At 40.8% G+C, this 25,559-nt stretch overlaps 4 protein-coding genes and 1 non-coding gene across 6 annotated transcripts; 2 read left to right on the top strand and 3 right to left on the bottom strand.

Annotated features, from left to right (window-relative positions):
* Positions 1-287: 287 nt before the first annotated feature.
* Positions 288-9,666, bottom strand: bcl7a (BAF chromatin remodeling complex subunit BCL7A). Its single transcript, XM_068335554.1, has 6 exons — positions 8,789-9,666; positions 6,987-7,068; positions 6,725-6,821; positions 5,828-5,977; positions 4,683-4,786; positions 288-3,175 (listed from the first exon to the last, which is right to left on the bottom strand). The coding sequence occupies exons 1-6, from the start codon at positions 8,965-8,967 to the stop codon at positions 3,101-3,103; spliced, it is 687 nt and encodes a 228-aa protein (XP_068191655.1). The 5' UTR covers positions 8,968-9,666; the 3' UTR covers positions 288-3,100.
* Positions 9,667-11,348: 1,682 nt separating this feature from the next.
* eif2b1 (eukaryotic translation initiation factor 2B, subunit 1 alpha) lies at positions 11,349-17,782 on the top strand. 2 transcript variants are annotated; one of them, XR_011038236.1, is made up of 10 exons: positions 11,349-11,674; positions 11,745-11,846; positions 11,922-12,058; positions 12,486-12,602; positions 13,351-13,463; positions 13,536-13,604; positions 15,324-15,399; positions 15,530-15,655; positions 15,733-15,951; positions 17,520-17,782. XR_011038236.1 is itself a non-coding variant. In XM_068335350.1 (9 exons), exons 1-9 carry the CDS (start codon positions 11,662-11,664, stop codon positions 15,886-15,888), a joined length of 909 nt encoding a protein of 302 aa, XP_068191451.1. In that variant the 5' UTR covers positions 11,350-11,661; the 3' UTR covers positions 15,889-16,028. The 2 variants fall into 2 exon arrangements, 1 of the variants encoding a protein (XP_068191451.1); XM_068335350.1 differs by lacking the exon at positions 17,520-17,782 and having other exon boundaries at positions 11,350-11,674; positions 15,733-16,028.
* Positions 15,974-20,384, bottom strand: ddx55 (DEAD (Asp-Glu-Ala-Asp) box polypeptide 55). The gene is made up of 14 exons (XM_068335349.1): positions 20,226-20,384; positions 20,100-20,150; positions 19,529-19,615; positions 19,330-19,421; positions 19,079-19,141; positions 18,649-18,798; positions 18,374-18,563; positions 18,209-18,291; positions 17,983-18,114; positions 17,809-17,901; positions 17,564-17,678; positions 16,969-17,137; positions 16,244-16,536; positions 15,974-16,153 (listed from the first exon to the last, which is right to left on the bottom strand). Exons 1-14 carry the CDS (start codon positions 20,331-20,333, stop codon positions 15,974-15,976), a joined length of 1,806 nt encoding a protein of 601 aa, XP_068191450.1. The 5' UTR covers positions 20,334-20,384.
* A 249-nt stretch (positions 20,385-20,633) lies between these two features.
* trnas-aga (transfer RNA serine (anticodon AGA)) lies at positions 20,634-20,715 on the top strand. The gene has a single exon. It is a non-coding gene; the product is annotated as a tRNA-Ser (tRNA).
* Positions 20,716-21,706: 991 nt separating this feature from the next.
* Positions 21,707-25,175, bottom strand: tmed2 (transmembrane p24 trafficking protein 2). Its single transcript, XM_068334489.1, has 4 exons — positions 24,830-25,175; positions 24,243-24,435; positions 23,617-23,724; positions 21,707-23,530 (listed from the first exon to the last, which is right to left on the bottom strand). The coding sequence occupies exons 1-4, from the start codon at positions 25,007-25,009 to the stop codon at positions 23,406-23,408; spliced, it is 606 nt and encodes a 201-aa protein (XP_068190590.1). The 5' UTR covers positions 25,010-25,175; the 3' UTR covers positions 21,707-23,405.
* Positions 25,176-25,559: the final 384 nt, after the last annotated feature.

The raw sequence follows: 25,559 nt of genomic DNA, 5'->3' as shown, positions 1-25,559 counted from the left end.
GGAGGTGAGCTTCCTCCCTGCTCATTATGGTTTCATCACCCGATCCATTTGCTCCTGAGAGGTTCAGGCAGCACAAAGAGCCTGCTCCATTTTTCATCATATCATAAGCTGTTTAATAAGTGAAGCTTGCTACTAAAAGCAGCAACTCTGGGTTATGTTTTAGTGGAATTGCGTATGCACATACACATCTCGTAGCCTTACAGCAAATGTTTAACTGTAACCGAAGGATTTCTAAAATGTTATTGCTTTGAAAAACTGCTTCAAAATTGGCTTTAGAGAGGCTTTAATTAATTGTTTTGTCGACATTGTGTAGAGGAAAAATCTGCTAACACCACCCAGACCTATTATCACCTCATTAAAGTCTCTAGAGAGCAGCGACAACATTTAGTTTGGAATTGTATGAGTCCTAATAAGAAATTTTGGTCTCTTAACTAGCGCTTTTATTATCACCAACAGCTTTCTAGAGATTTAACACAACTTCCCTCCAAATACTCCCAACAACAAGACTGAAAAGTTTTGTGAATTTTATTAAGAAAACAAAACCATTGGACATAAAAACCAAGCACTACTGATGGAATAAATAAGTCAAACCAAATCATAAATCTGTACAAGATCTAAAGAGAAAAAAAATGGTCCCAAGAAAAACAAAACAAAACATGACTTTATATCTCACAGCTCTTCTTTAAAACACAGTTATGAGCAAACTATAAGCAATCGGCTCAATCAGGTGAAAGCTACAACATAAGTGAGATTTTATTTTTTAACTGAGTGTACGTAATGCTGTTTATAACGGTTAATGTCAATACAATAGCATTTTAAGTTCCAGCACTGCTGGACTGGGAATGAGGTATATGCTAATCCATCCTCTAAACTGAGACAATTTATTTCTTTTCTCTCCATCCATGTGAATTTGCAAAAAATCTGATCAAGTAATTACATTGTTTACAGAGCCCCTGTTATGAAGTGTGTGTGATTCCAATCCATAGTCACAATTGATCAATGAAACTAACGTGTGAGGTCGAACATTAGAGGTCACAGGTCTGAATCCGCACTGTAAAGTTCAAGTAAATTTGCGCAAATCTGCACAAAACCGAGATCTTGATACGACAGGTGACTGGATTCAGCCAACAGACAGCACCTGGAAGGAGGATTAGAACCAATGTTGGTGCTAAAGGCCTGGACCCTTCTGTGTGGAGCTACAGAGACATTTGTAGGTCTTGGAGAAGTACTGATACACACAACAGACATGAAGTGATTAAATAAGGGTCACGACGGCGGACCAGACGGTAAAACCAGTCCCACAAACTGGTCTTTTTCTGCTTTAAAGGGGATGACATGGACACAGACCAGCAACCGGGAATTCTACTGATGACTTTTGCAGATGTTAAAAATTTCCAGACAACAAAGTTCTGGGTAGTGTCCTGCTTCTGACCAATTTAAGGAGCAATTCCGCATTTTGGGAAACGCGCTTCAGTCTCTTTTTCACTGGGAGTTGGATACGAGGATCGATGGCACTCATGTCTGTGTGGATGGCGAGCTTAGCTTAGCATGAAGTGTACGAATTGATTGGCCTCTAAAAGCACTTTTTAAGTTCACATGAACCCTTTAGCCTAAAAACAAGCAGCAGTTTGTAATATTTATACATTAAAAAGTCTAAACACCAGACTTCTGTTGTAAATGTTCTTGAGGCGTGAGAGTTGACTTCAAGTTTGCATTTGGTCTGCTGTCACAAATGCCCCTTGTACTCCTCCTGGGGCTTTATTTGCACCTCATCATTATAAAGGGAGAATAGCGCTGCTGTTCCACTTCTACTGCGTCTGAACGTCCGCTCAATGAGCAGCTAACTCAAGTCTGACTTTTAACAGACTGGTTTAAACCCTCCAACAGATGTGACAATATCGCCACGACGACACTAATGACAGATGCTGCACAACTGTGAAGTTAACAAGTGAGCTTCAGAGGTGCTGTTAGATGATTTACTTTCCTTCAGACGGTTTTCTTCATGCTAAGTTAAGCTAACCAGCCCTTCCTTGATATTTTGACCAGAGTGTGATCAATCCTCTCGTGTGACGTTCACAAAATGTTGAACTGTTGGTTCAAATAAAAACAAACCTGTCGTTGCTTCATTTAAATACTGGATGATACTAATTAGTGATGATTATAAGGCAAAAAACAATAACAAAGAAACATGGCACCAAACTTGTAAATCCAAACCTGCTTGACCTAAACGGCAGTAACTCAAGGCACTCCTTCTGGACCTACGCTACCTACGCCTGCCGTCACTACGCATCCAACCGTGATTGTACCGTCTTCTTCTACAAACCACAAACTCACTTTAAAAAACAAACAAAAACAAAACAAAAAAGAGGGGAATGGAGAACTTTGTCATGGATAGAGAAAAAAGATTCCACTACAGCAGCAAATCTATCTGTGATCGATTGTGACATACCATAACAGTGCATTGACCCTCCTGAGAAAAAAACCCTAAACGTTTCCTAAACAAAGATAGAACATTAGTCTAACAGGAGGCGAATCGGGAGGATCGAAGTGGTGTGGTCTTAAGGTGGAGGCTCCGCCTGGAGCCGCTGATCTGAGACCAGGTTGGCCTCCGTTGTGAAAACGGTCTCAGGGCAGCATCGGCGTTGGGCCTCGTCCTCATCTCGGATCCCCAGTGTTAACTCTTCTCGTCACAGATGCAGGTCAGTGTTTGTGGTCTGGCCTGGTGGTGTCTGGGCTCGGCCGACGGCGCCGATCCCGGTCGCAGGGGGGAAAGATTGCAGCCTAGGATCAGAGCTTCTCTTGGCATTAGTGAAAAGGTGTGGAGAACAGGAAGGAAGCACGGAGGGGGACCAGCGAATAGAGGTAATATCCGTTCTCCCTCTGTGGCAGAGGAGTGTTGGAGCAAAGAGGGGAAACAGCAAAGAGAGATGTCCTTTCTCCCTTTGGTATAGTTTGGGTGGGGTGGTGGTGGGAGGGGAGGGGAGGGTAGTAAAAGGAGTAGAAGGAGAGCTGGTGTCTCCATTAACCCTAAGTTATCTAGAGTCAATGGAGGGAGATGTGGAGGGAGGGTAAAGGAGCAAAATTATTCTGCCCCAAACATTTAACTCTCATCAAAGTCCTGGGATGAGGACTCCAGTTTGCTTTTCTTGCTGGGCGGGGCATCCTCGTCTAGGTCCTACGGGAAGAAAAGCACAATAATGATAATCACCAACGTGTAGTCTCACGTCTGATGCTATATAGCTAGGACAACTTCCTGTCATACTGTCGTAGCTATGGAGCCAGAAAAATGGGGTTTCTGTCCACATTGTGGCTTTTGTTTTGAAAGGGATCGAGAAGGCTCGGTTAGTTTTAACTGAACTGGTCTAAACGGAGTGGATTATAATACAACTAGTAATTATTGTAGCTTCTATATAATTATATCCATCCATCTGGTGTTAGACAGCATAACCTGCACCACCACACTGGTGACGACGATTCAACTGGGAGTTCCTGTCGGAGCACAAGTCTACGAAAAGCCAACCAAACAGCACCACCCTGAGGCCCCGCGTGTTGCTAACTCCTTCCACCCACACCTGACACCTGGAGTTCAGTCAGTTCATTCAGCCAAACCAGTTCAACTCGTACACCAGAGGAGAAAATCCAGAAACCACCACTTAGCGCGCCGTTATCAGCGAACTGGAATAATAACTATGGAGATCGGCTCGATAACCTTTAAGAAAATCCCCTCCCAAAGAGAAAACAGCTACAGCAGCAGGGTGTCAGCATGAGTACGGACGTGAAAACGATCGTGCCGTCGTGCTTCCCCCGCCGCGTGCAGCCGGATCTGTTTGTGCTGCGGACGGGACGGTTCTGTCCACGTACGCAACTCACGTCGTCGTGCATTTTAACGAACGCCGGACGACGAGGACTCAAGGAGGTTTGAGGTTCAGACGCTCATGATGGAAGGGAAGCGTTTATAGAAAGGCTTGTTGTGACACACATGCTCCAAGGACAGCGTTTCCCCGCAGTCAGGCTTGTTTGTTCTTCACGGTCGTCCTGGATCCGACTATAAATATCCATTCAACATTCACGGAGTGCCTGGGGACAGCGCACATGACGGCTGCAGTTGTAGGACGGCGCTCAACGCCAACCAGGGGAAAACATCTGATAAATCAAGCTCATGTTTTGAATTGTGATTAAAACATCCTCACGGCCGATGAAGGTTTAACTGGACTGTAACTCCTCTCCTCATCGCAGCCACGGTTTATTCTGAACGGGGGGAAACCAAACGCAAACACCCTGAATACATCCTTTACGCTAGACACTGCCAATGCTTTTTTTCTTTTAAATAAACATATAAAAGTAATTATCATACGGCCTCAAACAGCTCTGATTTCATGGAGCTTGTTGTTCATCGGTCCGATACGCCGCCTTGATTTACGCGCCCCATGTTCCAGTCAGATTTTATATTGAGGATCTGCTGATGCAGAAGCAGATTCTCACGCTAAAGGAAGAAGGTCATAAACTGTCCAGAGCACAAGGAGAAAACAGTTTGCTGACGTCATGAAGTTTACCAAGAAACTAATGAAAGATCAGGACCAGTGAAGGGTGGATTCGAGAAGAACCTCGGGGCTCGAATCACCGGGGGTTCACCCGACGAACCCGTCGTGAACTCATCGGTGGGAACTGACTAGCTTTAGTACCTGAGTGGTTTTACTGTCTGAAGAGTTCTTCTCCCCTGAGGACAGACCGTCTCTCTTGGCACTTGGTGCTCGCTCTGAGGTCTCTGATGAAGGGGTGGTCTTACCTGGAAGACAGAACACATCACAGTAAATACAGGAGATGGGACAGTACGGGGGGGTAGGGTTAGGTCGAGTTCCAGGATCTAGTTCCTGACGTTATCGCAATACGGTGTTCTTGTCTGAGGTAACTGCAAAGTAAAGGGGAAATTGAGATAAAATGAACTCGACATAAGTTGAGCTTAGTTTAATCAAGATTAAAGAAGTCAAAAGGTAGAGCTGGAGACGCATCAACTGATGGATTTTAAGGTTTACATTTTCTTTTCAAGCCTCAATCTTAGACGATCCGATTGGACACTGAATCTAAGAAAATATTTTCTTATCTGTTCCATCGTTCAAAAAGCTGCCCAATTCGCTGCTGTCTATTTTATGATATTGGACATAGTCAGAAATCAGATGTTGAATTACTTTTCAAGGAAAAATTGGCAAAAAAAATTATCATGCTGCCAGTTTTTAAATGTCAAGCAAGTTTTATTTTTTACCATCCAAATATCACAAATCAAAAGTTCCCACAAGGGGGTTCAGAATCTGTTCGGCTCAGGACATCCTGTGTCCTCTGTTCAGATTAACCCCCTCCCACACACACACACACACACACACACACACACACACACACACACAAAATTCATGGAGCAAGCAAAGATGTGACATTTTTGGAGGTTGTTCAACTCTTCTTATCAACTTGGATGAAAATAATACGGCAAATTTAGTTCACGCAAGTTTTGCAGGTTTGATGAAACACACCCGATTACCAGGATGTTACCTCGACGACAATAAAATCAGATTAATTCAAAGGTTGGAGTCAGGAAGAGGCTTTAGAGCATGAGCGACAGAACGAGGGGATCGGCGTGACCACAGCTGCATCTTTGTTCCTTCAACTGTCGGGAAAAAGACGTTTCGTTTCTCTCAGCGTGACGCTACAAAAAACATCACGGGGGAAAAATAAAAACGGGAGGGGAGCGTCTGAAATGCAACGCTAACCTCACGCTAGTGTGTGTGTGTGTGTGTGTGTGTGTGTGTGTGTGTGCGTGTGTGTGAAGATGTCTCACCCCTCTTGTTGTCCGGGCTCTGGTCAGACTTGGTGTCACTGTTGTCGCGGTGGGACACGTTGGTGGGCTCTGGGGTGGGGCTGGTGCTACAACTGTTTTCCTGTTTGACCGGGGATGAGTCAGCGATGGAGCTCTGGTTGCTGTTGTCATCTGTAAAGACAGAGGGACGGAGTCACTACAGCAAAACACTTCAAACAGTTTCTGTCAAAAAATAAAAGGTTTTATTCCATAAAGACCTCAGACAAAGGATGTGGCTGCATTTAGAAAAAAAAAAAGGTTTAAAAACTCAAATAAATCTGGTCATGTTCGGCAATTTTTTTGTGTAAAACAACATTAAAATAAAAGAATTATGTGTGCTATTACTCTGAAAACTAAAGATGAAAACTGGTGTATTAATGTATTTTTAAAGGTTTCATCATTTCAACTTGGTTTATTGGTTCAGAGGCAGGATCCTGATAATTACAATATTACAGAAAATTAGTTCCGGAATTAACAAACACCAAAAGCGCCTGGGGCATTTCCACTCCTCATTGGACTGTTGATGAATGAGAATACACTGCAGTCTTGTCCTCTCAAACCTTCGACATGCCAAAACCAGCTAATGGACTAGCGGGAGCTAACTTGTGACACCTGACATAGCCTATAGCGACTGTCTGTCAACATGTTCAGAACCTGTGTGACAGGAAACAACCCTCCACGCAGGCAGATGGAGGCCGTGAAGTGGAAAACTTTCTGGGTTTCCTCAACAACCGTTTCTCCTTTTCTGAAGCGATTCAAGGAGCTCATTTGTGTAAAAGCCTCTGAGAAGAGGACAAGAAGAACCCACGAACAGCCCAGCGCTGTCTGACGGTCCACCATCACACCCATGAGTCAGTCCCTGAGGCGTCCACTACATACCGTGCATGTCCATCATCCCTGGAGAGGAGCTGTTCTCTGGAGTCGTCAACTCGGAGCCGTATTTCTCATCTTTGCCCTTCTTCTTATTCTTGCTCTTCTACAAATATAAAAAAATTAAAAATAAAAACCACATTGCAAGCAAAGGGTGGAGTCTTTTCTGTTCAACATTTCATAAAAAGCTCCTGTTGGAAGCTTGTGATGAAAATGTGTTTTTGGTTCACTGCTAATAACAGTAAGAGCCAAAATGGCAGCAACAACTCACATCATCTGATTTGGGCTCCGTCACCGGCACCCATTTGTAGATGCGGAGGGATGTGTCTCCAACGGTCACCCATTTCTTCTCCCTGTGAACGAAAACCAAGTCGAGTCAAAGCGCTGAGGCATGGTCACCTCCACACCCCCAGCTTGAGTCATCATTCATTCATTCATCGATCGATATCACAGTCGTAGCCGACTCGTCCTTAGCCGTTACGCTGGAGCCTATCCCAGCTGGCTACGGGGGAGAGGCGGGGTACACCCAAGATAAGTCGCCAGCTCATGTTAGGGACATTACGATGTGAAGACAAAGAATGAAACAGCGCCCTCTTCAGTTTCACAACAGGTTCTGTTAACTTATTTTTAAGATAATTATCGACAATTATAAAACCAGGTCGATAACCCACTTCAGATTTTGACCTGTGGAAGAACCCAGATTAAAATTAGCATACACAATTTATCCCTGGGCTACACATTTAATCTAATGAGAAAAATGGTAAATGATTTAGTTAAAATTAGTAATTCCGAGTTACTTTTCTTATGAAAAGTAACTCGATAACAGCATCACGCTACTGGATTACAAATATTTCTTGCTAATCGTATTAAAAGCTAAAAAAAAAAAAAAAAAGTTGACTATATGAAGTGTAAAGTATAAAATGATGTTTTGTTTCTACAGAATAATTAATTTAATTAACAGAGTCAGACGTTTGCTTAAACCAATTAATAAAAGGTATGTGTGCCAAAAAGAATAAAAATTTAGAATTACAAATAAATACCAGGGATGTTTAATAAAACTGCATTATAAGGATTAACTGAATAAAAACAAAGTTGTTCCACTTGTTGGGCTAAAAAGTTAAACCAGCTTCATTAACTCACTTATTTCTAATAGTTTTAAAACCGATCGCTGAAAACTCAAATTTATTTTAAAACTTGAAAAAAAAAAAAAAAAAAACTACAATACTCAGAAAAGTATATTAAATTACATGTTATGTGAAACATAAAATCCAGTTTTACTCCTTAAACAATTACTATTAATTTAATTTTTCCAACCACCAACTTCTACTGACTTTGACCTGTGGACGTTTGATTAAACTACCTGATTAAAAAAATAAAAATAAAAATCACAAACTGTACCGCCGGGCGGGGTTAAATACTTAAGTATTTATAGTTTTTATAGTTTTTTCTGGTAGGATTGAGCAGGGGAATGTGTTTTGAAGCGTCTTTTAATCGTTAAACATCGGGACTGAGTCACTACGTGTTCAGCCATGCACTCCTGTAGCCTACTTCCCTCTCCCAACCCCCACCGTGCCTTCTTCTCTATCAGTCCTAAAGGGCGACTCAAAGCGCTTAATTTAAAACTCCAGACGGACTAAACTACTCCGACTCAAGAGCGCCGTCGTCAAATTGTTTCCAAGTCGAGAGTTATCGGACGATTCGGTCCCAAAACCGCCGCCTGAGCAACGAGCTCAACAGCGGGCAGCAATGGCTTCATGTGACTGCATCGAAATGGCTTCTGGGTTCAACCCTAGCTGTTAAAATCAGCCAGGAAAAAAAAAATTCAAAAAAAAAAAAAAAAAAAAAAGGAAAGAAACCCCACGCCGGGTATGTTTGATTCGTGAAGCCAGATGACGGACGGGGTGATGCACCGCACTAGTGCGCCCCGGTGCACCTGAGCCGCAAGTACATCTGAATCAAAAATGTCCTTTTCTTTCAATTTCATCCCTGTCGCTCCTTCCCTCTCCTCCCCCAACAAGCAAGCCTTTCTCGTGTTAGATAACGAAGCACGCTTTTTTCTCTTTTTCCTCTTACCATTTTCGTACTTTCTCAATCGCGGCCATAACCCTCTTGATGTCATCCTTCGCCCTGCTCCGGGTCTCAGCTCGGACCGACCTGCCCGACATTGCCGCGGTGGGGATAATATTTTTAAAGCTCGCCGGCAGTTCAGACACAATGCAAACAGTAGAGCGCACAGAGGAGCTACTGCGCATGCGCGGACTGATGGAGCCTGGCTGCAGCTGCACTGTGAGAAGAGATGTCGCCTGCTGAGTGTGTAGGAGAACAAAGAGGCTGCCAGCACCACGATATTCTCGGTCTGTAATGAAAAGTAAAAGTATACAGACCAACCTTAAATAACGCTTAATTGCAAGGAAAAGTCCTGCATTGGCGACATAAACCGATTAAAAGCAAGAATGAAAAGAATTAGAGAACAAAAACGGGAATTTAAGTCTGGTTTAAAGTTACTCTCAGAGCTGGTATTCAGTGAATTCTATTTGTCAAATGGCAAATTTCTATAAAAGTTGTCTCAATGGGCTTTCCAAGAGCAATGTTTCATACTATCACACATGTATGACTGTATAATGACAATATTTTCCTTATGAATAATGGTAGTATCTCCGGGCATCAACTAGGACAACCTCAGCAGGGAACCTGCAGAATGAGAAGGCACAAAGACTATGAGGAAGACATCATATTAATTAAAAGTAGATGAATGTGTAGAGGAAGAGAGGTAGAGGCAGAGAAGAGAATCTCAGTGCGTCATGGGAAACCTAGAGCAGCATAACTAAAGGTGAACTTAAGACAGTATTGACAACAAGCTGTATCAAAAATAAAAGTTTTGAGTATTATCTTAAATGTAGAGAGGCTCTTGGCCTAGTGGCCCAAGACTGTATGGTTGTTGTTATTGGTACGAAGCACATTTGAACAGTTTCAAGAACCAGTGAGATGGAGAGAGGAAGAATCCTCCATCATGGCTCCATTTTATCAAACAGAGTAAACAGAAGTCATTTCAGTGATCACTTTTACTTAGAGGTTTTGTATACCTGGAATGTTAAGCCGTCTTTCAGATGTGTGTTATGGGGCATCCAGGCCCCTCGCTTCCTCAGGGATGGTCTTTGTGATTCTGGATCCAGAACCAAGCATCAGTTTTTAGTTTCTAAGCTCCTCAGCTGTGGAACAAACGACCTGAAGAACTGAGGCCTGTTCAGACCATGGGAGCATTTAAAACAGATCATAAAACTTTATTTTTACAGCAACATTCTCATTAATTCAAAATGTTCTTTTCAACTTTATCTCTTAATTTTAACTAGATATCGTTCTTCTTGTTTTATTAGATTTTATTAGCTATTTTACTGTATTTTAATGTCCTGCTTTTATCAGATCTTTCACACTCATAACGTGTTATTTCTTTTTCATCATCGTAATGCTTTATTTTAATTATGTTTTCTGCCTATGAATTTGAAAATTTGTGAGTGAATATCACAATCTATAAAGATATCTTCCCTCCTGAAATAGCATCTTGATAGAGATGCTAATTTGTGTGATAACACTGATCTACAGTATATTAGTGGGATTTAAATATGTGCCTCATTAGTCAAAGTACAAAGTAGCTACCATTGAGGTAATTTCTTTATTTCTAACAAAAAGAGTACTTTCTAATCTAGAGTCAAAAACATACAGCGTAGGTTGGAAATGTTTAAGCCTAATTTAGTTTTTTGGGGTAGTTAACAAAAAAATTATAATCAAATGTTCTGATAAAAATCTACCTTACTTCCTCTTAATCCTAAACTTTGCACTGGCGTCGCGCCCGAAGTTTTCCCCGCCTCACCCCTTCAGTCAGCTGGGACAGACTCCAGCTCCCCGTGACCCGCGACAGCGGATGCAGCGGTAGACGATGAATGAATGAATTATTGAAGGTTCACGCTATTCAATGGACATTGAAAAGAACGATATTGCCCCCTCGTGGTGAAATATCAAACTTCAAAAACTACTGCGTTATAAAAAACAATTACAACTCATAGCAGTACCTGTTTTTGTTTTATTATAAGCATATCTTATATTTTCAGAATTGACTTTAAAATGTCAAAATAATCGAATGGATAGAACGGGTTGTGCAAAACTGCGTAGGAGTCATTGTAGCTTGTTATATCAATAAATATCAATTCATTGGGTTTTTTTTAAAATTTATATTGAACTAATTCATAACGAGTCATCCGTTAATGTGAAGTCAACATACAACAAAAAAATTAAATCTTGAAAGCATCAATTCAATAGCACTTATCCATTTAGAATAGCATTTGTGGTTGGAAATTTCACAACACGTGACTTAATAACCTCATCATTTATGGTTATACTTTAATGGCAATATTGAGTGTTTACAAGCAGTAGGTTTATAATAGCAAACGTTTAAGAAAGAATAAGATAGTGATTATTAATGTGTAGCATCCAGCTATTATATTTTCCTATTAATAGACGTTTTATACTGTTACTATCAAATACTTAAACTATATTAGTTTACCATTTTTTAAATAAACATCCAAAAATCACAGTCATCTTTCCAATAATACGACTGAATTTCAAAGTTCTGACAGCACCGGAAGGCGGCACGCCGCTGGAGTAGGAACGTTACGTCATCTTTTCGCGACACATCAACATGCAACTCAGAGTACACTTAGATCAATAGTGGAAATGCAACTTTCCCCAAGGATTTAATTGGTTTTTTTAATGACAGGATTGTGGCGGCTATTATTGTAATTTAAAATAATTATTTTGTTTTTTTTAAAACACATAATTTGAACGTGACGGCTTTTGTCAACAATTGTTGACGGACTGAATTCTCAAACTACCCCCGTGTCTTGCTTTAACCCTAAAGACGTCAGCTTTTGAGTTCGGCTGTGGGATTCAGGATGAATCAAGAAGGTCAGTTACGAGTATTTCGTATTTTTGTTCGTAGCTCAGATGCTAACTGTGTTTCACTGTCTCGGGTCAGAGCTGGTGGAGTATTTCAGGGCTCAGATGAGGAAAGACCCAGACATGGCCTCAGCCGTGGCTGCCATCCGCACTCTGCTGGAATTCCTCAAACGAGACAAAGGTGCGCAGGTTTTTAGTTAACATTTGTTTATAGTGAAGTTAAATCTTTGTTGATGAGCTCTCTCCAACCCCTCAGGTGAAACTATCCTGGGCTTAAGAGAGAGCCTGACGTCGGCCATAGACTGCCTGACAGGGGTGGATTCCTCGGTGGCCGTGTCCTCAGGAGGAGAGCTCTTCCTGCGTTTCATTAGTCTGACATCACTTGAGCACCAGGTTAGAAACCAGACGTCATATCACCACCAAGCTGGAAATGATTTAACTCTTCACTCATCTAATTAGTGGTAGAGATTGTGGATCACTTATTTGTAGGAGTGAAATCTTCTGAAATCAGTCCATATTAACATTTCTTAAGGTATCAACCAAAATAATGTACTCGTGCACAAAACATTAAATGTGTGTATGTTTGAATATCTTTTATATGTTTGCATATTTAAAAATAAGTAGTGTTTTAGTTTCCTGGATTGTTTTCTAATCAATCCATAAAGGTAAGAGTTCAATTCAAGGTTTTGTATTCAAAGAAAAGTGCTTCAATATCTCCCCTAGATTTAACCGCGACAGTATGATACTGTCCTTTAAAAAAAAAAAAAGCTTTATTGATGAGTTCAAGTTATTCCAATCCTAAGTCTAGTTGTTCTGTCAGGATTTGTCACGTTGTAAGAAGGTGATGGAGGAGAGAGGAGAACTTTTCCTCGAGAAGATCTCGATGTCCAGGACCAAGGTTGCAAAGCTCTGCCACACCTTCATCAAAGATGGTGCTGTAAGTATTTATTTTACATTAACCAAATGTTGTATGTGTAAATTTAAAGGACACATTTGTTACCTCTGAAAATAACACATTGTAGAGCTCTTAAAATTCAAATGTGATACAACAGATTTAAACAAATCCTCCCTTAAAGAAGGAAATGTACCATTACTTGGAGTGGAATGTAGTGGTTGAATATTACCGATAACTAACACCAGTAGATGAATGTGGTTCCTGATTGCTTCAGTAGTGGTGGAAAAAATGACAGTAAAAAGAATAAAAACATCATTCAAGGAAGTGTCATTGAGGCTTTGCTTTCATCACTATTATTGTGTGAATGATAAAACTGAAAGATTTTCTGAATTACCAGCTGAATGGATGAAGGTTTCTGGAGCAACAGGACCCAGAAAAGCAATTCCCGTACAGCGCTGAATGATTGTTTATGGACATTCACCAGGAGAAGATTTACTAAAAGAACATCTTTGTTTAAACCCGTACATGATCTCTTTTGGGGGAGCTTAGGCGTATAGCATCCGTTACCATGGTGATCACTCCGTGTTCTTGACATTGAAAACTGAGTCTGACTTATCAATCTTGCGTTTTTGTACTTATTCAAATGTTTTTGTCTCGGACAGATGTATTCCTACACGCTGTTGTCCACCCAAACTGTTGGTCTTTACAAAATATTTTAGACCAACTCACAATGAAATCCTGCCTTCATGAAGCTTATAGTCGAGTCTCTGTTTGTCCCTTATATTCACAGAAAATCCTGACTCACTCGTACTCCAGAGTGGTCCTCAGGGTGCTGGAGAAAGCTGCAGCTGAGAAGAAACGCTTCTCTGTCTATGTGACTGAATCACAGCCTGACTCAGCTGGGTGGGTGAATCCTGGCAGTGAGGTGTTTTATTCTGAGGGGACAAACACTCATTGAATGTCTTCTGTGTTCAGGCAGCAGATGGCAGAAGCCCTGAGAAAACTCAATGTTCCAGTAACAGTCATCCTGGATGCAGCTGTGGGGTAAATTCATTTCTTCAGACTTTTTTTAACTACAAAACAGCCACCAAGGACAATCTTTACACCAACCAGATCTTTATTCTAAGATCTGAATGTGTTTATAAAACTGCAGGAGATAAACAAATTGTCTCAGCTGCTGGTTTTTAGTCGTGTCAGCATGTAGTGGCAAAATAAATACATTTGGTTGCATTTGAATTACGGTAGCTGTATCTGCTCCACACTATACAAATACTACCATCTGAGGATGAATTATATAATATTGTTTCAAGTTTATTTATTCACAAACAACGTCTCAAAGGGCTTTACAATCTGCACATGGGCGATATCCCTCTGACCTTTGTGTACTGTAGCAGTACGACCCTCACATCGAATAAGGAACAACTTCCCCCAAAACCCTTTTAACAGGGGAAAAAATGGATGGGAGAAACCTGAGGAAAACTGCAGAGGAGGGACCCCTCTTCCAGGAGTGGACAGACGAAGCAATAGATATCGCATGTACAGATTAACAACACAGTAATAATAACAATGACAATAACAATAATAAATGTATGACAAAGGTACGCTGATCCATTCAGTAGAGTGAGTCACCACCAGCTGCTGAAGCACACAGAGGTCACCGATTGCCAAGGATCCACCACTCTGAGGACAGACCAAACAGTGCCTAAGCCATTGTTCTCAAAAAAAAATTAGTGTAAGATTACCCTGCCAAAACCCAAAAACCAAAACAGAACCAAATGAGACAAAACCAGACTCTCCTACTGGATGGTGAAACAGGACCATTGTGCAGCTTTTGATATCACCAGCCACGGAAGGAGACAAAGGTAGCCGATTGCCGATGATCCACCACACGAAGGCCTGAGAGAGAACAGGGGAGGGAGAGAGATAGAGAGAAAGGGGCAATAGTGGCGCTAGAGGGACCAGAATGGCAGAGGATTGATGGGAGGCAGGGGCCTAACTAAGAAATCCTACGGCTCTTCGGCAGGACTAGGCTAAACCTAAACACTGAGACTGCCCCCCCCGATATTACTTGTATGTTAGGTAGAACAGATACGTTTTGAGTCTAGATTTAAAGATATCTACGGATTCAGACTGTCTAATACCTACAGGGAGATTATTCTATAGTAAAGGGGCACGATAGGAGAAGGCCCTCTGGCCAGCTGACTTATGTTTAACTCTAGGAACACACAAGAGACCTGTATTCTGAGAGCGGAGAGCCATAATCGGAGTGTAAGGTTTAACCAGATCTGATAAGTAGGTTGGATCAGGCCCGTTAATGGTTTTATATGTCAATAAAAGTACCTTAAAATCGGATCTAACATGAATCGGGAGCCAGTGTAATGCAGCTAATACTGGGGTGATATGACCAAATTTCCTAGTTTTAATTTTTGGAATATTTCCTGAAAAATTTGAAAATGTCGAAAAATTTTCACAGCTCCACTCCAAACTGTGTTCTCTCCTGCCTCTACCAACTTTGGTGGAAATTGGTTCTATAGTTGTTGTACAGTAATTAGGTCAAATGTAGTATGATCAAGCAAAATAAAAAAGTGTTGAAGAGAAAGAAAACGGTTCCCTGATCGGAATCCGAACCAAAATTGAACATATTTGTCGCTGGCCAAGGCCGAAACTTCTCATAAGAGTCATCTCACTGAAAACAGACTACAGTGGAAAAAGGAAATTTTCATGATATTTATTATATTCAGCATGTTCTGTTATGTTTCTCAGGTACGTGTTGGAAAAAGTCGACCTGGTTATCGTCGGCGCGGAGGGAGTTGTTGAAAGTGGAGGGATCATCAACAAGGTCTGTTCATGTAGCTGCACTTTTTTTGAGGTGTGGTGATGATTGTTTCTAGTCATTAAAGAGGGCTTCGGGGAGTTCCTCTGGTCTGAAAACTGTCCATATTTTATTACCCGTTTCTTTGCCTTGACAGATTGGAACTTACCAGATGGCGCTGTGCTCTAAAGCACACAACAAAGTTTTTTATGTTGTTGCAGAGAGTTTCAAATTTGTCCGTCTGTATCCACTCAACCAACAGGATGTCCCAGATAAATTTAAGGTACGAGCGTAAGAGAATTAAATCGATGGGTCTGTTTCTAGAGGATTCCTTTACGCATCTTCTCCTCGCCTCCACAGTACAAAGCAGACACCCTGAAGACAGTATCCAACCTGTCAGAGGAGCATCCAATGATCGATTACACGCCCCCTTCCCTCATCACCCTCCTCTTCACTGACCTGGGAGTTCTCACTCCGTCGGCCGTCAGCGATGAACTCATCAAACTTTATTTATAACCGTGCCTTTCAGTTATCAATAAAATTCTGTCATGAAAAGATGAACAGATGCGTTGGATTGAAGTGAGTTGACAAAGTCTTTCGATCATTTGTCCTCCTCCCCTGAGGCACTGCACGACGGTCTGTCTATTTTCTGTTTCAACTTCGGTTCTCTTGTAACCTGCTTCTCAAAGTCCTCCTCGCTGATTTGACCTTTCTTTAGTTTTTTGAGGAGCCGAGTGTCATTTAAAAGCTCCTTCATGTCTTCGTCCTCTACGTCAGAGCCCTGCAGATAAAAAAAAGTGTAAAAGTTAATCTAGGAAATGAATCTAGCGAAACAACGCCTTGACTAGGTATTTAAATTTAAAGGAAGTACCTCATCATGCTTCCTCTTGGCTGCCCTTTTCTTTCGACGTTCCTTCCTTTTCTTCTGTTTAGACCAGGCCTCATTCTTCATGAAGTTCTTTTTGGGAATTGGGGGCTTCTCTTGGTCCTTCATCTCTGTTAGCATCTTCTGTCTCTGTTTCTCCCTGTTCTTGTCCTTGTAGCGGATGGTGTCTGTGTCCACCGTAGTCTCTGTGAAATCTGGAAGCGTTTTCCCCCTTAGCTCGGGCATCTTTGGCAGGCGAAGAAGGGCGAAGCCATGAGCTAAAGAGGCAAAGTCCAGATCTAGAGAAAGAAATGAACATAAATGTAGCTTGTAGTTTATGCATGCTACAGAACTGAATTTAAAAGGAATATTTTATCCAAATATGAAACTTGAGTTGTTATCTTCACGTTTCAATAATGATGAAGAAACATGATTTGTTCACTAAATATTTTTGAAGCTTAATGGCTGAACAGCATTGCAGCATCCTCCTAAATGACTACAGAAAAAGGCAACCAAAAACAAAAATGATGCCATGCAGCTCCTACCCAAAAATCGAAGCATCTAGCAGCCACAAGATCCCAAAATGATTTGGAAAGACAATAATTACAACCATTTTGAATTTGAAAATTTGATGCTAGACAAGAGCTTGAAACCCAGAAACTGAGTGGGCCAATCTCATTTCAGAATACAACCTCATATAACTTTTAAAAGACAAAGTGTCGGGTTTTCACCTTTGACTCTGAAGATGAGACTGCATTCGTGTTTGGCGTAGGCCTGGACGTACGAGACGAAGGCTCTCATGCTTCTGTCAAACATGGCGCGGTCGGCCAGAGACAAGGCTTTCACTTTGGGCAGCACGTCAACGACGTCACTTATAGGGGGCATCTTCTGTAGGGGGCACTGAGCAAACAACAAAACCTCATATGCTGAACTGAGTTCCTATCCAGAGTCTTTAACATCGAGGCACTTCATCATCACCCTCCAATCGATCACTGAACATGTTTTAATTTTCCCTTTTATTTAAATTCAAACACTTCAAATTCAGTAATTTACGTACAGTGCTTAGTACTTATGTACTGTTGTACTGGTACTTAAAACAGTATCTCACTTCGGGAAATGTTGATGGTTGTAAAAGTCAAAATGCACATATCTCTGAAAATGGTGCCACAGAAAACTAGGAAAAAACTACAAAGTCTAGAAATCATTGTACAGACAGGAAAAAGTATGTTAATTTACATTTTTAGTGCAGCTAATATGAAACGTGTTTCTGCAAACATTACAGAACACTGGTTCTGATTTGACTGACAAAGGAAATGAAGGACTCACTTTCTGGTTGATGGACAAAAAGTTGACGTAGGACTCCTCCATTGGCAGCAGGAAGACGAGGGCGTTGCCCACATTGCCGATGCGAGCTGTACGCCCGCATCGATGTACGAAGGCACTGAGATGAAGATGAGAAGACAAATACAGCTGAGCAAAAAGGTGAGAAGTTTGTACCATAATAGACATGAAACAAAGCAGTGAATGTATCTGATAGACTTTTCTGTTTTCGTGAACTGTTTCTCGCTCACCTGGCACTGCTGGGAGGATCATATTGAAGCACCCAGTTAACGTCGGGGATATCAATGCCTCTGGCCATGACGTCCGTACACACCAGGATCCCACTGCAAAACAGATGAACGATGATACAGAAGAGCTTAACAAACAGACTGTGCTACTACCTTCATGAACTCGACACACCTCACCTCTTAAGGCTTCGGAAGTCTGCAAAGATTTTGTTGCGTTTATGTTTCATCTTGCCATGGATGCAGTGGATGGTGACCTTCTTTATCAGAGTCTCCAGAGCTCGGCCGTAGTACTCCACACACGCACAGGTACTAATGAAAGCACCAGCAGAATGTTGGCATACATGGATGGGGGAAAACGCAACAGGGTGATAAAAACATCCAGCATCTGTCAGACTCAACATACCTGAAGAAGACCAGATGCTTCTCATGCTTGTGCTGTCTCAGAAACGTGACCAGGCTGTTGAACTTGTCCTCGGCTCGACAGATCTTGAAGGATGACGGAGGAACTTTGTGTCATGACTTTACTTTAATTTCAGGCTGATTGATATTAGCCTGGTGTCAAACTCACCGTGTAGTAATTGGAGAGTCTGGAGGGTGTTTTCTGGGTGGAGGTGGCGGCCACACCCTTCTCTTTGACGGTGATTCGGACAGGGTTCCTGAGGCCGGCCCTCACAAGCTTCTCCAGCTCCTGCGTCTGAGTGGCTGAAAACAAACCTGTGCGCCTCTGCTTAGGGAGGTAGCCCAAGATGGTGTTTATGCTGAGGCACAGACACACAACAATGTTAGCCACACAAAGACATTTAAGAGACAAAAATATGCATGTCGGATGAGATGATTTCTTGCCTGGCCTCAAAGCCCATATCTAGAAGTCTATCGGCCTCGTCCAGAACCAGCACGTCCAGACTCTTGACTGAAGATGCCAAGTCCAGCCCGTCTGACTTTCTCCTGAACATGTCCTCCAGACGGCCTGGAGTCGCAATCACGATGTTTGCTCTGAAACACAGAAATGTACATTATTATAAAACATTCAGAAAACACAAACAACAAGATCCTGAAGTCATTCTGTTACAAAACATTTTGAATATTTTGATTGTTCCCTTGTAGAGGGTCTTTATTGTGCAACATCCACGCCTCACCTGCACTTATTTCTCCTGTAAAACCTGGACTGTACGCTAACTAATAAGGGTATAACAAGCCTCAGAAATATTTTTTATGCTATACAGTATTGACTAAATAATACAATGCTGAAGAAGTCAGAGAGAACATGACATACCCTTGATCCTTGAACTTCTCAACATCTTCTATAGGGTTACTGCCACCAATCAGTAAAATCTGCCTAAAACAAAAAAAATTATTTACTAAAAACAAGTGTATGATTTACGCACACAAAAGAGCATCACTGAAAGTTTCTTTTAAAAAAAAGGGTGTCATTTGATTCCATATCTTCAGAAAAAAAATTCTTGCACCATCAACCGTGTGACAATGACTGATGACAACACTGAAGGTCAGATAAGTTTTACTCACGTAAACTGTGGGAACTTCTGGATAAACTGCGCCGTCACTTCACTGATCTGAAGGGCCAGTTCTCTTGTGGGAGTGATCACCAGTGCCCCCACCTGCACACAACAGTCAGGGAATATGTCAATTATAGGAAACTCCCTGTTTGCAACAGGGAGTTTCCTATAGCTTTACCCCCTTTACGTGGGTAAAGCTTAATGTTTACCTGCATCTTCTTCAGCTTTTCTTCTCTCTTCAGCAGCAGTTCCATAATGGGAATTATGAAAGCCAGAGTCTTCCCGCTTCCAGTCACCTTCAATAACATGACAGTAAAATGCTAAAGAAAAGTAGGAAAAGCTCATACATCTTCAAAATGAAATTATCAATTTTGACATTAATGCATATTGTCAGTTTAGCCCCAAAAGGAGAAAGTATAGCATCATATGAGGATTTGCCACAAATACCATGTTTTGCTGTGTCTTATGTCTAGTTTATAAAGGACTAATAATGGTTTATTAGCAAAACCAAACAGTTATGGCGTATTAACCTTTGATAAAATCATGATATAAAGAACTTTATTAAATTGGTGAACGCTTTCCAGTGTGTCTTTATTCAAGAAAAAAAATTAGAATCTGCAAAATAATTTCATAATACACGGAGAGGAGTATAAATATTTTGGCAGGTATAGAGAACTGGAAGTAGCTTAACATGGAAAACACCTATCAAGTACCTAACACTTGTATTAAATATACTACAAAAGTGTTTATACTGTGACATTGAATGATTTGTACACTCACCGCTTCAGCAGCCACATCTTTGTTACTCATGAACAGAGGGATGCAAGCAGACTGGAAAAAAGGTTGAGTAAATCAGATATCGTGTTTTACCGAATTCAAGGAGAGGTTTCACAGCGTAAATGTTACCTGTACAGGTGTCATATGTGTGAATTTCAGCTCGCCCAGAGTTTCTAAAATCCTTTCGTTCAGTTTAACCGGTAAACTGTTCCACGTCCCGTCTGTTATATTCTCCATATTCAGGGTTTTGGGCTGACTTGTGAACCTCTCCCCGTTAGTTCCCCACGTTGCTCGAAGCTCCCGGTGCACTGATGTTTACAAACCGGGTCGGAACTGAAGCTCTGTAAAATAGTTCCGCTAACTCGTGTGTCTGAGTTCATAATATTATTATATTTAATTGCATTTATTAATGATGCAATATTTATGCTGGCATTTGTCTGTTTATTTTAACGTAAATAGACATAATGACTAATATGTCACAAAATAGATTTTTTTTTTTTTATGGTCCAGATGTAGGAACTTTCCCGTCTTACTATCGTTGTCGTGGCCGAGTGGTTAAGGCGATGGACTAGAAATCCATTGGGGTCTCCCCGCGCAGGTTCGAATCCTGCCGACAACGGACAATTAATTTTTTGAATTTTAGATGTCAGGTTGCCCATAGTCAAGCCACCTGGCTTGGAAGGTGTTGATTCTGAACAACCGAGTCCACTGACAAGAAGGTTTCTATCTAAGGCTGCGTTCAAAATAGCAGCAAGATCCTATTCTTAGCCCATCCAGATTGAAAGCAGGTGGATCTTTTGCAGTATGAACACTCACATTCCACATAAAATCCGCAAGGGTAAATTTTAAGGTGTAATTATTTAAATATAGACTACAGGCACACTTATATTTGTGATTTGAAGTTAGTTCCATAGTCATTTTATAGACCTAAACAGCTAGATGCAAAATATCCTTAATACGTATTGCCTGCAACAGAATGAGTTCATGAATAATTAAGTCCAATTATCCAATGGGTTCTCCTTGTGTCGATTCAAACTCTGCTACCATGACATGGTCAGCTGATGCTTTGAAGTACAGTACTTCAATAATTGCTGGAAGCTGGAGTATTAGCAACACCTTCAGATAAAAACTTCATAAAGGTTTATTTTAACGTTTGTTTGAGAATCCAACTTCAGGTGTCGGTCCAATACTATGTGAGTTTTTAACCTATGCTTCCATCATGTAATGTCAATCGGCTTATGAACAAACATATGAACCCCAGGGAAGCAATTTTGACTGTACATCTTGATAAAATTTGAAGGATTTAATTAAATTACAAGAAAGTTGAATTTTGCCTGTCTTAATTGCTGTAATAATGCAATGTGCAAAATTTTAATTTAATTCTGCTACTTTATAAATTGCTGTGGTGTAATCTTCATTTCAAAATAATAGGTTTCATCAGTTGACTATGATAAACTATAATCTACAGCTAGAGTAAAAACTGTCCTTATATTGAGTAAAACGCTGAAGCATCTTAAACACATTTAAGAACCACTCAATTCTAAAATGTACTGTCAAAATCTTCAGTAATTTGATTTTACCGTGTGTTCATAAAGACATGCAAATAATCATACAGAATATTGTCTTTATTATGAAACTTGGGGCATTTTTCCACAGACGACCAGTCTACATTTGTACAGATTTATCAGATTTTGTTTAATCACAAAAAGGAGGACTGTGTACAGAGCAGTGTACCTGCTTGACCTCACCAAAGATTATTTTTAATACAAAACTGGAGCATATCGAGCAATAGGGCTGTTCCGATACCAGAAAAAGTAATGCCTTTGATACAGCTTAAAATGCCCCTTGGAGACTAGATAACAATCAGGTACCAAATGATTTCCAGCCCACAAACAGAAGAGCCGGCTACTTCCAAGCAACATTGTGTACAGCTGTACAAGTAGACAATAGGTGACATTTGTGGGTTGAGTTGTGACCGACAAACTGGATTCCACTTTTTTTGTACAAGGGTTTGAATGGAGCCAGGACATTAGACAAACATTAATGATAAAGGATTAATTGAATATGGCTGTTAAAAAAGTAATATACATTTTACATACACAGGTATTGGAGCATTTCTTGTATCGGAACATCTCTATTCAATGACATGCAACTTAGGGCGTTGCAGATGTGCAGTCACTGCCTTGCATGTTTTTACAGTGTATGGAACAGAAAAAAGTAAAAAAGATCGTGTGAAATGCATCAGCCACACTGTTACATGTCACAGGATATGCTATGGGAAAAACAAACAATTAAATTTGTTTACAATCATAATTTAAAATCCCCAACAAAAAAACTACAGAAGCAACTGAAGCAACTAAAGCACACAGCAGTCATTAGGTGTCAGACCCCCACCAAATCCACCCACCCAGCCTCAATCGATGTAATTCACCATTCTTCTACACTCCAAGTACTGTAGTTCGACCTCTAGGCTGCTTCAACTCTTAAAGCTGAGCTCTAGCGGTAGTCTAAAGAGAGATCTTACTGCTGAATCAAAGTGTTAGTCTTTAAAGATTGAACCCATCATCCATCAGGTGTTGTTTGCTGAACTACATGAGGAGTTGCAGTTTTATCAACAATATCTGCTGAACCCCTTGTGACATGGACCTCTCCGAATTGACAGAGCAAAGAACAGCTTCCTTTGAGGACCAGCTGCAGTTAAATCCTTCAGATATTAATGAAAAAAGAGTGCAATTTGGTATTTGAGAGCGTTATTATAATTTCCAGGTATCACACATTTGTCAAAACAGTGTCTGCTTAAGCTTAGACATAAACTTCCTGCATCCGAGTCAATAACAAAATCCATTTTTTTCTTGTTTACCATTTTAATCATAGAAAGGATCCCATTTGTATCTTATAAGGGCTACATTCTCCATTGATTACTCCACACATGTCATTCCATTTATGTGCATCTCTAAATCTTTTCCATCTGCTTGCCTAAAATGAAATTGAGTCTCACAGTCATTCACACAGCCAAAACTGTACTGGCAAGCAAAGGGTACTTTTATCAAACAGTACTTGACCAAAACAAAAAAAGAAAAACATAAAAACCAGTGGAAACTTGAAATCTAGCCAAGAATTGTTCGGCTAATTCCTTCTGAACAAACATTATATTATTCAGACGGAATCAAACGAGTAACAGGAGAACAAAACATCTGAGATCCAATCAAATGTAGGCTTTACTCAAAACTGGCAGACTCATTTCCAAGAGTGTCAACTTGTCTTGATGTTGGAGAAAACAGTGGAGGAAACAGAGGGATCACTAATCTACTACACCACTCGCCGTACTTCAAAAAATCTCTTCAGGTAGTAAATCTGTCCTAGTGTCATTGCCACCAGAACCAGAGCTTCGAAGAATGACCACAGCACCACTCTGCTGTTTGTGTTGTCATTGACTGGAAAGGGAAAAAAGAGCAGTGTTTGAAAATACAGCCAGAAATTACCAAACTGTTATTGTCCCTTTTATTGTTTAAGTACTCACTTGCTCTGTGTATTCTCTCACGAACCTCCATGTACTCTTGCTCATGCTTCACAGCCGTCATGGCCACAGCCAGCTCATTGATCATCTCCTCCAACTTGTTTTGGTGAGCTGCAAAAGACAAAATTATCAGCTATAAGCCACAGCACAATTACTGAGCAAAAAGACAAAAACATGCATGAAATATGCAACACATGCACAACAGTTTTGCAATTGTGACACATGATGCAGGTGGTGCTGCTTAATGATTGAAGGCATTTAGAAATCCTTGTGTTCTCACTGTGCAAACAGTCAGACCATTCACAATGAGTTTTGAAGTCCTCATATATAAAAATAGGATATTAGTTTACACTACAGAAACCACGACGGTTAGAAAGTCTGCAGTGCATCACAAATCCAAAAGTCTATTTCACAAAAGCAGTTTAGCCATAGCCTGCCCTGTCCCTACCATCCCAGCTGTCACCACCTAAAGAGGAAAAGAGTGTCCAAAACAAAGTCAGAAAGGGAAAGAACTCATCAGAAACAAAGAAAATGGTTTGCACTCTGATTGACGCAAGTAAGCAAAGGCTGACTATGAGAAATAATTTCTATATACGGAGGAAACCACAAAACAAACACCCTTTATGTACCTTCAGTCTCCATATCTTGGCCTTTAGGGGCCTCTCCAATATCAATGGTGAACATGACGATCTTTGGTGTCATGGTTGACATCTTGTTGCTGAAACAGAACTTGTAGGTGCCGTCCATATGTGCTGCAACAGAGTATTTCCCACTGGACTCTTTGTCACCTTTGTAAATCTGCTTGCCATCAGGTCCTGTTATCTACAAAGAAAGCAGGATGTAATAATCAGTGTATACAACACTGCTGGATAAGAACAATGTCATGAGGGGACCATTGTAACATATGTCAGCAGCATCTCAAAGCAAGATCAAAGCTAACGTTGAACTTCCTTTAAAGTTTTTATCATATCTATGTCAAATTTCGCACAATAAACAGAAACATGAAATTTTTTGAGCCAAAATTTGGAATGGTTTGATTCTGAGTTACTTAACTATAACATGCGCATCAACCAGTCCTTCTTAACGTTAAATGAAACGTAGTAGGCGCTAGCTAATGTTAGCAGAGGCCCTGGTAGCATTCTAGCAAGTTCAAGTTAAAAAACATAAATCCCCACGTGTTCGATTGCTGGTTTCGTTTCTCTGAAAACTTCCTCACCTCAACATCGATATCCAGGAATCCGCCTTCGGCCACTTCAAACATGAGGCCCATCTTTGTGCCGGAGTTAACCCGCTCGTAGAAACACTCCTCGGCATGGGCGTCTATGCTAACGAAGTAGCCAGACGCAGTGGCAGACAAGACGGCCAGTAAGACAACCAGCTCCGACACGGTAAACATGTTTCAACTGTTTTACTGCGGATTTCACACCAAGTCTGAAGATATAAAGACAGTTCTTTCTTTAGTATATACCGTGGGAACACTCGATGTCTATCTCTACGAGTGAATTCTTGCAGAAGAGCAGCCGCATCAGCCGAGGCTGCTAATGTGTACTTGCTCTGCGACTGCCACGTACGGGCTTAAACGGCCAACACCGAGGGCCAAATTTAAGACTATGCGCAAATAAAATAAAGTGAAAACATACAGTATTTCATTTTATCTACTAAGCCCCACCACCTAATTTATTACATCAAATTATAAATGAAATATACAAAAAAAAATTGCAGAGGGTTTAAATACTTTGAGATACTTAGGGTTTTATCTAGGAGATATAGCATAATTACCTAACCACCCACTTTTGTTTAAAGAAAAAATGCTAAATTAAACACACACAAAAAAGATAATTACCTGTCATTTTTGGACGATGTATTCGTTACTAGACCAGTTTGACATTTGTTTCATAGACCACAATTCAAATCATTGTGCTTGAATGTCTGCTGCTTGTGATTAA

Source organism: Antennarius striatus, chromosome 15 (assembly GCF_040054535.1).
Source record: "Antennarius striatus isolate MH-2024 chromosome 15, ASM4005453v1, whole genome shotgun sequence".
Taxonomy (NCBI): domain Eukaryota; kingdom Metazoa; phylum Chordata; class Actinopteri; order Lophiiformes; family Antennariidae; genus Antennarius; species Antennarius striatus.
This window is presented reverse-complemented; position numbering and strand designations above follow the sequence as displayed.